The sequence below is a fragment of the Mustela nigripes genome, chromosome 5, assembly GCF_022355385.1.
Source record: "Mustela nigripes isolate SB6536 chromosome 5, MUSNIG.SB6536, whole genome shotgun sequence".
Lineage (NCBI taxonomy): Eukaryota > Metazoa > Chordata > Mammalia > Carnivora > Mustelidae > Mustela > Mustela nigripes.
Window position 1 is genome coordinate 77,810,238 of NC_081561.1, and position 13,517 is coordinate 77,823,754.

At 34.7% G+C, this 13,517-nt stretch overlaps 1 protein-coding gene across 5 annotated transcripts in view; it reads right to left on the reverse strand.

Moving 5' to 3' along the window:
• Nucleotides 1-13,517, reverse strand: part of PTPRK (protein tyrosine phosphatase receptor type K) — a 554,520-nt gene that overhangs the window by 423,486 nt on the left and 117,517 nt on the right. For all 5 annotated transcript variants that reach the window (XM_059400696.1, XM_059400693.1, XM_059400695.1 and 2 more), the window contains exon 2: nucleotides 6,349-6,471. In XM_059400696.1, the coding sequence (XP_059256679.1) occupies nucleotides 6,349-6,471 (123 nt within the window). The remainder of the gene's footprint in view (nucleotides 1-6,348; nucleotides 6,472-13,517) is intronic.

The following is a 13,517-nucleotide window of genomic DNA, read 5'->3' on the forward strand; positions in this document are numbered from 1 at the left end:
CATCCTTTGACTTTGGTAAATCTGCTGTCAAATAATTCTGTTCATTCAGATGTGTAAGATTTTGGCAGCTATGACACAGGTAGAAACCTGTGTCTTACTATCAATTGTTTATAATAGAGTGATGAAAAGATTAGGCAGGTGATCCACTCATTTTTATAAGTGATTAAGGTTCCCAGAGATAGACTTATAGGTTAGAAATGATAAGTCAATGCAAAAACTCCCTGGAAATTTCTCTAGAGATGTATAAAAATATGAATCACAGCATACATAATAACACTGTTTAGCAAATTATATAAGTCTTCTCTTATAAAACTAAGACATTATCATCTTAGCATAGAAAACTTAGCTGGAATTGTATAACCTATAAAATGTCATCATATGAATCAAATTTTGGAACTCAATGTTTTATTTGACTTTTAAACATCACACTATCAGAAGAAAGCCAGGCAACACAATCATGTGACCCGTGCACACTCCCTACTAAATACACAAACACATTCAGTCTCTCCAAATAAATATTTGAAGAAGGCAACCTTTATTTAACAACCCGGCTAATAATTCATGTTTGAACTCTGAGATTAAGAAAGGCGGGGCGGGGGTGGGGATACATAGTTCTAAATGTAATAAATTAATATAATTCCTTTTTTTTTTTAAGATTTTATTTATTTATTTGACAGACAGAGATCACAAATAGGCAGAGAGGCAGGCAGAGAGAGAGTAAGGGAAGCAGGTTCCCTGCCGAGCAGAGAGCCCAATGCAGGGTTCGATCCCAGGACCCTGGGATCATGACCTAAGCCAAAGGCAGAGGTTTTAACCCACTGAGCCACCCAGGTACCCCTAAAAATACATTTCTTAACAGCATTGTTCATTCCTTATCCTTCTCTGTGTAACTTGTTCTCTATATTTTAGTTTGGGGGCTTGACAAGGGGGCAGAATTAAGATTTAATAGGTTCTTAAACTAATGAATGACACCTCACTAGGTTTTATAACAAAGGAGGAATAGTTTCCTACTTCAGTCTTCAGATTAATTTAATGACAGAGAGTCTTCTTTCTTAATGTCTACATAGCATGTATGCATTTTATGGAAGGAAGTGTGTATACTGATTTACATTATTATTAGTGAAAAGTACCAGACTGAAGGTGAGATACAACATAGTCATAATTTTAAATACTACCAAAGGGGTACTCTAGAGACTCTAAACTAAAATTCAATTAGTCATTTTACAAAAAGGTGTTTAAAAAAAAAAAGCAGTTATAATTATAGTAGATGATAAATGTATTGAGATGTCAATTATGATCCCCAATCTCAGATCTAGGCAGAACATATAGCAAAATGGTCAAATGAGTTTGCTTCATGAGGTCATAAGCATAAGAGAATATCTGACAAAGAAGGTCACAGACACAGATGTATTTGAGATCAAAGAATAATTTCTACTTCTATGTAACATCTCTCATTCTCATTCCAGGCTTCCATGGAATAAAAGATTGAGATGAATTTGACATGGAAAAGACAAAGGAGAGAGAGAGAAAACCTAAAGGGAGCTCCTTCTTGGTAGTATTAATAACATTTAAAATTATATTTGAAATAAATAGGTAAAATCATTTACAAAGGCAAAAGCCATATATTAATAATTATATGATGATCTTCTAATCACATTAAAATTTGAACTGAATATAATGTCCCAGAACTAGGGCATTTGTTTTATTCAGTTAAATTTTTAGCAAGTGAAAGAAAAATTTTGTTTAATCCTCGACCAAAGTATTTTAAAAAACATTATATAAGTTGACAGTTTTGCTTAAATAAAATGAAATAGTATCTTGGGAAATCGAAAAAAATACAGTTTATGTTCACAAAGAACTTATAGTTTAGAGGAAAGAATGACATACACAAAGATGATACTGTAACAGCTACAACTGAAATATGTACAAAATGCAGTAGAAAACATTCAGATATGAGGACAGAAAAAAATATGAGTTCTAAGCCAATCAGAAAAATCTTTCCAACACAGATGCAACTTGAATAGACACAGTAAGGATGGGTAATAATTTGATGAGCTGATAAGTGGGCAGAGAACTGTCTAATCAGAGGGAAAAGAGCATACAAAGGCTCAGAGATGCTCAGAGACCACATTTTCCTTGAATGTTGGGGTGCAGATCCAGAACGATGGAAAAGAGTTTGAGTCCATTTGAGATGTCCTATGATACATCTTTTATTTTAATCTATAACATTTTTAATTATTAGTTTGGTTTTGCCATGGCATCCCTGTAAGCACTGGCTTTATTTTGCTTTATTTTCTGCCACTTTTTATTAATAAATAAGATATATAGAGAAAAGTCCTGAGGTCATAAATATACAGCTCAATGATTTTTCAGTTTGGGCATACCCATGAAAACACCATCCAGACAAGAAATACAGTATTTATTGCCCAAACAGAAGGCCCACCATGCCAAATGCCAAGCACTAATAATCCCTCACCCCTGCCACCCCCTCCTGCAAGTAAATAATACCCTGACTTCTAACATCATCAATAGTTTAACCTGTCTTTGAAATTTATATAAATGAAATAGGGTACATACTCTTCTATGTCCGCTTTCTTTCCCTCAATGTGATGTTTGTGACATTCATTCATATCAAAAATGGCAACAGTTCATTTCTGTAATTGCTGTGTAATATTCCCTAAGATGAATGCACCACCATAAATGCATATTCATCCACTGCACTGTTAAGCGATAACCTTGCATTGCTTTCAGTTTGAGCATGTTATGAACACTAGTGCATTCCTGCACATGTCATTTGGAGAACATGTGTACTCAATTCTACGGGGCTTATACCCAAGAATGGATTTACTAGGCCATTAGGTTGTACAAAATGCTTGCACAGATTTATACTCTGACCAATAGTATATGAGAGTTTCACTTGCTCTGTATTCTTACAAAACCTGAAATTCTGATTTTCATCTTCCTACCGAGTGTGTAGTAGTTTCTCATTGTGAATATAGTTCACATATCCTTGGTGACTGAGTTGAGGAGGTGCTCATATTTTCCTATGATTTTTGGCCATTACCCTAATACTAAATGGCCTAAATTAATTCTTTTGCATTCTATTTTTAATGCACTTAGCAGGCCTTTCAGTCATCATCATTGTCACCTGACAAAGGGAGTGTTGGGGCTAGGGACTGCTGAAGAATATTTTAAACAATTATTGATAGCAAAATGTCTTTAAGAAAGAATTCTCTTCTTTCCTTTTTCTTGTTTCCTACCATCTTTATTCTTCTATTATTCTAGTCTATTTTGTCCACCCAATCTGTCTTCTTCCCTTCTACGTTTCCAGTCCAAAAAGGTCAATAAATAGAAGGCAATTAACAATGTCCAAGTGCTGTCTAGAGAGCTCAATACATCAATAACAAGTTTACATCTGAGACCTAGACTTCTTACTTAAGGGTTGCCAAAGGTTTGAGAGTTTTTGTTTGTTTGTTTGTTTAATAAATGAAACAAGTAAACATGCCTGACTACTTATGTGAAAATAAATGGACCCTTCATAAAATTTTAACAGGATAAATATAAATGTCTCCTTTTTGTTTTAACTTCTGTTATGAACAGTGTTTTTAAAAAAATATCAGAAGCATTGTAAAGAAATTTCAGAAGGAAAGTGGGGAAAAAATGGTATCTATTGTAAAAAGAGAGCAATAAAAGATACACATGGGTGCTTTCTTTCACTCTCCCTAAAGACCAAATAGAAGTCACATTTGGCAAAGTAAAGTAGCCATGACCTTTTCCCTCCTCTGCATGATTAATTACTTAATGTCCTATTAATTGGAAGATGTGGCTGAATTTCAAACACTTTCATTTTCTGTGCGTATCATCCTGTACTCTAACTGGCGATTAAGCTGTTCATCAAAGGTGAGCCAACAAGGTCATCTGAGCAGTATCTCTTCAGCTATTCATTATCCATCTTCAATGGTAATTAACAATGGTAACATTTCCATAAATCAACATCTTTCTGATTATTCTCTGATGATAAACAGTCAAAATGTGTGCATCCCAGCCCACCCCTTTTAATTTTATATTTAAAAAAAAATTCTAAATATACCACAGAGAAAACTCAGGTGAAATATTATAGGAGTTTGTTCATTTAAAATGTATGAAGAAAATAAAATTCTATACCTTTGAAAGATAAATACACACCTATGCACAAAACTAAATGGGTCTGCTGGCAACCCAGGAGACATACATAAGAAGCAAAGGATGTCAGCCACCTAATACCAATTTATTCCTCTGACAAGAAAATTATGGCTCAGTTCAGCTTCTGAGATAACCATTTGCCTACTCAGCCATGGAAGGTGACAATTTAAAACAGAAAGCAGATTTAATTCACCTTACTCTCAAAATACACATTAGAGGGGGGACCAATAAAAACCTGTCAAAGAATATAGTTACTATATTCTTTTCTGGAGCCATAATTGGGAAATGTAATATTTAGGTACAGTTTTGTTTACTTTGTGCACTTGTGGTGTACTGTCATTTATTGCTGATGTTTTAAGCTTTTTGGCTCTATACATCAGATTACTTAGTAAATTCAGAAATGCTATTGATAAAACTATCTTCCTTGGTTCACTTGAATTGACATTTTCATCTCCAGTGGCCAGTCTAAAATTGTCATTTCTTTTTTTTTTATAGATTTTATTTATTTATTCAACAGACAGAGATCACAAGTAGGCAGAGAAGCAGGCAGAGAGAGAGAGGGGGAAACAGACTCCCTGCTCAGCAGAGACCCCAATGTGGGGCTCAATCCCAGGACCCTGAGATCATGACCTGAGATGTAGGCAGAGGTTTAACCTACTGAGCCACCGTGCCTCTAAAATTGTCATTTCTAAAGTTCACTCACTATAGGAATGTCTTTCTGAATTTGTAGAAAATTAATTATAAAGTATTTTTAAAAGATCATAATAACACTGAGTGTGGTGCATAAACAATGAATCTTGGAACACTGAAAAAATAAAATTAAATTTAAAAAGATCATAATAAAAGTAATGAAAACATGTGTTAAAACTTAAATTATCAGCAACAGGTAATCAGCTTATCAAATATATATATGATTATGTATAATAATTGCATAATGATTATATATTACTACATGGCATATTAATATATTATGTTGTTAAATATTATGTTGTATATTATTATATATACATGATTATATATAATGTATAGGTATAATCTGTATTTATTTCTAAATATTAGAAGGAAAATAGTTCATGCTTTGTAATATTATATTTTAGTATTCCTGTTGACATTTTTAATTTTTACAATTTAATAAATTATTGCTAAACATATACATACAGAGTTTGGAATTAACCCCAAATTAATATGTAGAACTGAAGGCACAAATATTAGTCTGATAGTACTAATAAATGATGCATTATAAAATAATATGTCTAGATGGCTACTGTACATTAATGTGTTTTTCACAAGTAAGAGAAAACACAACTCAGACTGGCTTAACCAATAAGATGCATTATTTCACAAAACCAGAAATCAAAGGATATATCAAAGTCTAGATAGAAAATGAATAGGGAACAGCCCTATTTATCTAAAATCTACCCAGAAAAGACCTCTTCCTCCATTTGACAATTTTGTGTCCTGGCTCCCTCTCCTCAGAGCCACTTGTATGCTTGCAAGCAGAGCGACAATGAGATAAGGCTTCTCCCCATCATGGACTATAAACCCTTCCTTTCAGTCTGATTGTACTAAACACATGTCATTTAACTGAATAGGTATTAAGCAAATTGATCTTCCATTTTAGGTTATTTTAAAAGAATTCTGTTTGCTATGCTTTTATGTGTTTTTTTCTTGGTTTTGTTTACATTTTGCCTTTTTATTAAATAGGGGAAAAAAAAAAAAAAAAACAGGGGTGCGTGGGTGGCTTATCCAGCTGGGCTTCTGCCTTCTGAAGCTCATGTCATGATCTCGGGGTCTGGGGATCAAGCTCAGCATCAGGCTCCTGGCTCTTTGGGACACCTGCTCCTCCTGCTCATGTTCTCTCTGTATCTTTCTGTCTCAAATACATAAATAAAAATCTTAAAAAAAAAAAAAAAAACAAGAACCACAAATACATATATTTTTCCAGTCAGATATAACAAAAACATAATGAGCATTCTTGAAGAATACAGGATTATAGAAAAGTTATTGCAGGAAAGGCAAAGACAAAAATAAGGTTCATAGGTGTGGTCAAGTAGCTTGCCCATTAGTAGTTTACTATAACAAATGACTGTGTTACACCAAAAGTACGAAAATGATACATATTCCAAAGCCATTCCCTCAATACTGGGTAAACAGAATGATTCTCACCTTGAGGCATCTCAGGTGGCAGATAATGAGGTTCTTGGGCACTAACATGTACCCATTCGAAGTCATCATATAGATCCTGGTGGTAATCACAGGCCCCTAGACCATCATCAAAAGTACAGCCACCTAAGAGAAGAGAAAAATTATTGTTATATTCTTTACAGATTTGCTAAAAATTGAGAATGTGCTGGAGAAGGAAAGATTATTTTGAATATGTAAAATGGCACTCAATAATAATTGGTACTCCTGTTTTTGACTATTCCCATTAAATTTTCACACAAAATGAATTTGTATCAGTAGTTTCTGTTTGAATAAGAAACCAGTTTGAGCTTCAGAAGGAAGGCTAAGGCACAGATTTTGAAAGACTAAAAATAGTAAAAGATACTTGTATAGCGAAGCTTTCCTGAAATACGCAAACCACCTGAAATCTAAATAGATTTTAACGACTTTGGTGCAGAGAAGGGGAAAAGTAAAAATTGTCTTTTTTCATGATGCAAGTTCAAAAAGGTGAAGTTAATATTTAAATCTTACCAAACTCCTTGCTTGAAAAGAACACTTTGAAAGAACATTTGAAATAGCAAATGAAACAAATAAAGCTTTAAAGCATCTATAAGTGTTTGAGGTCAGTGATACATTCATTCTTCCATACCTTATTTAGATTACTTTCATATACACTTACGACTTAAAAGGAGGGAAAAAACTAAAACGTAAAACTGATCAGATTTAGTCTGTAATTACTCTCACCATTACCACTTTATTTAATAACCTTTTTTCAAAAAAATAAATGGAGGTAGCCTTTCCTTTTATATCAATCATTTTTCCTGCCCCCCCCCTCAGGGGTAATTTTATGGCAGAAGTAAAATGATTACTTTTGCTTCTCAGCGTACATATACAGGCACACAAAACTCAACATACTTAGTTTATTCATTTCATGAAAATAAGAACTGGCCTGTATGTCTAATCTTGAAAGAAAATGGATTAGAACTAATGAAAATTCAGCAGTGGGTTTAATGAGAAAAACCAATAACCTGTCTCCTTTCAAGTAACTTATTTGTTTAGTTTCCATGGGGATCTCTGTGAAGAAATTCAGTGAATTCTCTGACCAAACAGCAGACTACAGAGTGTTAAACTTCTGGCCTATAAATTCTTCTCCATGAACAAGGAACCTTTTTTTTTTTTTTTTTTAAAGAAAAGTTTGCAGCTTATATATAAAAAAAAATCACTTTCCTCACTAAAGACGGAGATAAGCCAAGAAGGCAAGATCAGATATGTTCAGATGACATTACAGCCTTAATAACCATTTTTGAAAGCAGACCATGTATGTGGGCATCCTTGAATCATTCCTATGACTACATCAATCCTTTAAAATAATCAAACTTCAGTAGCTTGAAAACTTAATAATGTCTTTTAAATATCCTAAAATAGCCTCTTATAAATGCTTTCATGGAAAATGATGTACATCTTAATTTAAAATTAATCAATGGAAAAGGTTGCTAGGAAATGCATCTTCACATAGCAAGGGAAAAGTTTTTCTCAAGATATAATTTGCTATCATAAGCCCAAAATGACTTACTGCTTTGTAACATAAGCCTTCAGGGCCCCCACTGCCCTTTATAATAGTGTGAGTGGCCTCTGTATATAAATTTGAATTACAGATGGAACCTACATTGGCTCATTTGGAAGACAAATGACCTTAATTGCTGCCCTTCATAGCCATGGTTAATTTTAGACTCCAGGATTCTGACTAGTAAGAATCACTGGAAGTATCTGTACAAAAGAAGTGGGTCAACCCTTACTATTTGTTGTTGCACATCACTGCCCTATCAGTCAAGAGTTTTGGAAATAGTTATTAGTCCACTTGACTTGATTGATAAGAAAATTTTCAAAAAGATGATTTTTACTACTGCAGCTTACAATAAATTCTAATCTGAGATGTATCATATATCTGTTTGCAGCACATAGGGCATATCAATAAATCTCCCATAAAACATTTTTTAAAATCTTTTTGTATTTTATATTTCAAGGGTAAATACTTACACCGTATACTGAACTAGATGACAGGAAATTTAAAAAACAAAAAACAAAACAAAACAAAAAAAACCTGCTCCTGGCCTGATGAATGCATAGTGGCACAGCATAGACACATGCACCTGCGCGCGCAAACACACACATACACACAATGTGTTACAAAGGAAAATGACAGTATGACCAAAGTCAAAGAGAACACAAATGAACTCGCTACCTACACCAGGGAGGGTTAGAGAAAGCTGCATGTCCTTAGGCCTATTAAGACCAGTAAAGATAAAGCTGGGCCAGAATGGCAATGGGACCAAAATTAAAGAAAAAGCAAAAGCAAAGGCATGCAACTCTAAAGAAACATGGGACTTTGGGGATTTCAAATATCCTCAAAAATTTCTGTATTATGAAAATGAAGAAAAGTATGTAGGGGACAGTCAGAAATACAACTAAATATGAAAGATTTTAGATATAAAATGCTTAGATTTTAATCTGTAGTTGTACTGAAGACATCAGAGGATTTTATCCAGGAGTAGGAAAAAATTCAAGCCATGCTAAAAATAACAGCAACAACAATAATAGTAGTAACAACTCTAATTGTCACGCAGAGCTTAAAGAGAAATGGAGGAAAATGGAAGTAGAATGTTTGGCTCAACCTTACAGCAGATAACACGTAACAGATAACACAAGAAAATACACCCTGAGGTAATCCCATTATATACAAGCCCTGTTTACCATTTAAGGCTCACTAGAAAGTCTTATAACACAGTCTTCTACTACATTGTCTTCTCTACACATGTTTCTGAGTTCAACACACCTTCAGACACAGCATTAAAATCTACTTAAAGGAGAAGCATCTTAGCAAGATTCTAATTCATAAAAACATAGCTAATGAACTTAACATTTCTCTGAGCTAGACAGCACAACAAAAAGAGGCAAGATATTAAAGAACTTTTAGGTAGAGGGGATGAAAAATCAAGGAAGCAGCCTACATTTCAGTTGTATTTGCCACCAGTAAGACCAAAATGAGTATCTGCAAATCATGTCAGAGAAACCACAATCCCAAATTCCTTGACCCTTGGAGGAAAATCACTTCTGAAGAGCCATTTCACAGATTGCTAATTCCTCCCTACCAATCAAACATCTAACTACAGCTGCAATGGTCAGCTTCCTCTATCTCAATCCTTAATGGGGCTTTGCAAATTGTTCACCTAAAGATAAAAATCAAGCTAATTTGGATTTGCCTGAATTTCTTTCCATTCCTAAAATGCTCACTGAAAGGACTGGTACTAAGAAACATCAGTATCTGGGGCGCCTGGGTGGCTCAGTGGGTTAAAACCTCTGCCTTCGGCTCAGGTCATGATGCCAGGGTCCTGGGACCCAGCCTCACATCCAGCTCTCTGCTCAGCAGGGAGCCTGCTTCCTCCTCTCCTCCTCTCTCTCTGACTGCCTCTCTGCCTACTTGTGATCTCTGTCTGTCAAATAAATAAATAAAATCTTTAAAAAAAAAAAAAAAGAAAGAAAGAAAGAAGGAAAGAAAGAAAGAAAGAAACATCAGTATCCCAACCCCAAAACGATGTTGCCTAAACATTCATTCAGCATTTAAACTCTTGACTCTTTATTTAAACAGATGGTGACAGACTTGATGAAAGAAAGAATACTAAACTCAGTCTTCTCTGATGTCAAACTTTTCAGTAAAAACTAGTGATGGGGTTAATTTAGAACAAAGTTAAATTGGAGAAAAATAATTTCAAAAAATTAAAAATAAGTAAATTAAATTTAAAAAATAAAATTTAAATAGAGAAAAATAAAAAGTCAATAGAGCCCCAGACAGCTCTGAGCATTTCGTAAAGGGCGTTCTTTTTAAAGATACTGTACTAGGGGCTCTGGGATGGCTCAGGGTCCGTTAACCAACTCCTGATTTGGACTTAGGTCATACTATCAGGGTCCCATGATTAAATCCTGCCCCCAGGCTTCTTGCCCAGTGGGGAGTCGGCTTGAGGACTTTCCATCCCAATTCCTCTGCCCCTCCTCCCACTGACCTGTGCCTGGGCTCCCTCTCTTGCTCCCTCATTCTCTCTCACACAAATAAATCTTTAAAAATAAATAAATAAATAAATAAATAAAAGAGATTGTACTAGGATATTTCACATTCTCCCCCTCCAGAGCACTTGCGTCCAGTCTTAATTTCCTGACTAAATAGAATAGCAAGAAACATATGAAATTTTCTTTCATGGTTCTTTACTATATATAAAGAACAAACTTCATTTAGTTTAAGACACAGATTATTTTTCTTTTTATTTTCTTAAATAGTTTAGAATAACAAGGTTTTAAAAAGAGAAACTCTTGGACAAAATATGTTGGCAAACACAATATCCTTAGCACAGCTGTTAATGGTCTTCAAAAATGGACACAATCTTTTCCAATTGTGAATTAAGCTGTAATGCAAATTCGCTCATGTAAGTGATCATCAACTCTGTAATGATCCTTCTTCCATTAAGAACAAAAAGAAAGATTGACACATGTTACATTAGGACACATGGAATACTGAATTAAACTAACTTTAAATAGATCATCTTTATCTATGCTAATAAGAAACCATAATATAAGTTTACTGATATAATCCCCAAAATTCATTACAAAGAGGCCAATACACTTCACAAAAAAAATTCAGAAGAACAGAAAAGGAATTTATTACTAAATATCTTAAATGTTAATTCTACGTATAATCTGAGTCAATACAGTCTATTCCCAGAAAAAAAGATTATTGGAAAAAGGGTAAAAATTAATGCTTTTATATAAAGTTCTTATTTCTTCTGAAATCTACTGGGTTATCTTAATGGCTTTTTTGTTGTTTTTCTTACAATTCTGGGACTACTGAAGTTACAAAATAAAAATTAACAATGCCATGAGCAATGTTTAGGTAGTTTACATCTGCTCTAAAAATAAGCAACATTTTTTTTCTCGATTTAAGTACTGAAGTTCAAGTAAGAAAAAAAATCCAAATAGATGCAAAGTACAAATACCTTTGAGAGCATAAATATGAGTCACTTGTCATAATACATTGCTCTGATTCAATACTAAAGAGGATCTACTGAAGAAAAATTAGAAAATTCATGTAAAAGAGTTGCTTAAAAGATAATCACTTCAGACTAAAAAAAAAAAAAAAGAAAGAAAGAAAGAAAAAAGAAAAGTCTTTTACCCTGCTAGTAACTAATTAGTATGTGAAAATATTATTTGAGCCTAGTTCCTTCATAAAGGAAAAGAACTTGAAACACATTTGTGGAAATCCAAACCCATCATTTATTGATAGATGCAAATGATTCTTAATGATCAGAGAAGAGCTCATTTCAAACACACCCCTAAATTATCTAATTGTTCATCCCTAAAGTTCCATTTCTAGCCAAGAATATATGTTTAATATATATAATCCAAAACTACTTAGCTTGTAAGACTTCTATTCCAACTGTCTGTGATTCAAAGCAAATCTGACTGAGTAATCTCCCTTTAATAAGACTGAATTAGCCAGAATAGAATAATAAACCCAAATTCACTGCCCTCCATCTTTGCAGAGGCAATATTAAAATCTCCTAAATTTCAATGGATAAAACTTAAGGAATTTCAGGGTGCCTGGGTGGCTCAATCAGTTGCTCAAGCAATGGTCTCAGGATCCTGGGATCAAGCCCTACATCGAGCTCCCTGCTCAGCAGGGAGTCTGCTTCACCCTCTCCCTCTGCTGCTACCCTTGCTTGTGCTGTCTCTATGTCATAAAAATAAATAAAATCTTTAAAAAGGAAAAAAAAAAACTTGAGGAATTTCAAGGAACTGACACACACACCACTTCGGTGGTAGGAGAGAGACAGTTTTGAGACACAGCAAGAAGTGAAGGTTCAACACATACATAGCTTTGCTATTTTACTTCTATGAGCTTTAATCTCCATTCCAGTATAATCAAGACAATAATAGCTACAGTACAGTTAATTGTGTGAGTATTAACGATAATGCATGTAAAGTCCCTAACACTCAGCAAGTTTTCTGTTAACAGTAGCCTTCTTTTCTCATGTCTCATTCTTGACAGTTTATTATCTATATATGCTGTACAGATGCAAACCTATGCACATATCTAAGTACTAAAGCCTAAACGAGAAACTTACAATTTCCATATAATTTACTCAAAAAGTTGAAAGCATTTCCGTAAAGGCAGTATTACCATATTACCATCATCAGATATGCTTTCACTTAGGAAATACCTTCCTTTAGATCAGGGGTCAGCAAATATTATCTGTAAAAAACAAGTTAATAAATATTTTCAGTTTTGCAGGCCTTACCATTTCTTTTTTGTTTTCTTTTTCTTTTTAAAGATTTTATTAACTTGAGGCACCTGGGTGGTTCAGTGAGTTAAGCCTCTGTTTTACACTCAGATCATGGTCTCAGGGTCTTGGGATCCAGCTCCGCATCAGGCTCTCTGCTCAGCAAGGAGCCTGCTTCCCCTTCCCCCTCTGCCCACCTCTCTGCCTACTTGTGATCTCTCTTTCTGTCAAACAAATAAATAAGATCTTAAAAGAGAGAGAGAGAGAGAGATTTTTCTTAATTTATTTGAGACAGAGATAGCATAAACAGGGGGAGGGGTAAAGGGAGAGGAAGAAGCAGACTCCCCACTCAGCAGGGAGCCCACAGTGATGCTGGATCCCAGGGCCCCAAGATCATGACCTGAGCCAAAGCCAGATGCTTAACCAACTGGACCACTCAGGCACACCCAGGCCATACCATTTCTGTCACAACTGTATGTCACTGAAGCAAGAAAGCAGCCACTGAGAATACCCACCAAATGGATATGGTGGTATTCAAATTATAATTCTATTTACAAAAATGGGTGGCAAAATGGATTTGGCTTCTGTGTCATAGTTCAGCAACCCCTGGTTTAGACCATTTGATCATAAGCTGCTGCTTCTTTTTTTTTTTTTTTCTATTTTGATATTTATTTATTTATCTGAAAGAGAGAGACAGAGATAGGGACAAAGAGAGCACATGCAGGAGGAAAGGGAGAAGTAAGCTCCTCACTGAGCCAGGAGCCTAGTGTGGGGCTTGATCCTGTGACCCTGGGATCAGGACCTGAGCCGAAGGCAGATGCTTAACCAACTGAGCCACCCAGGTGC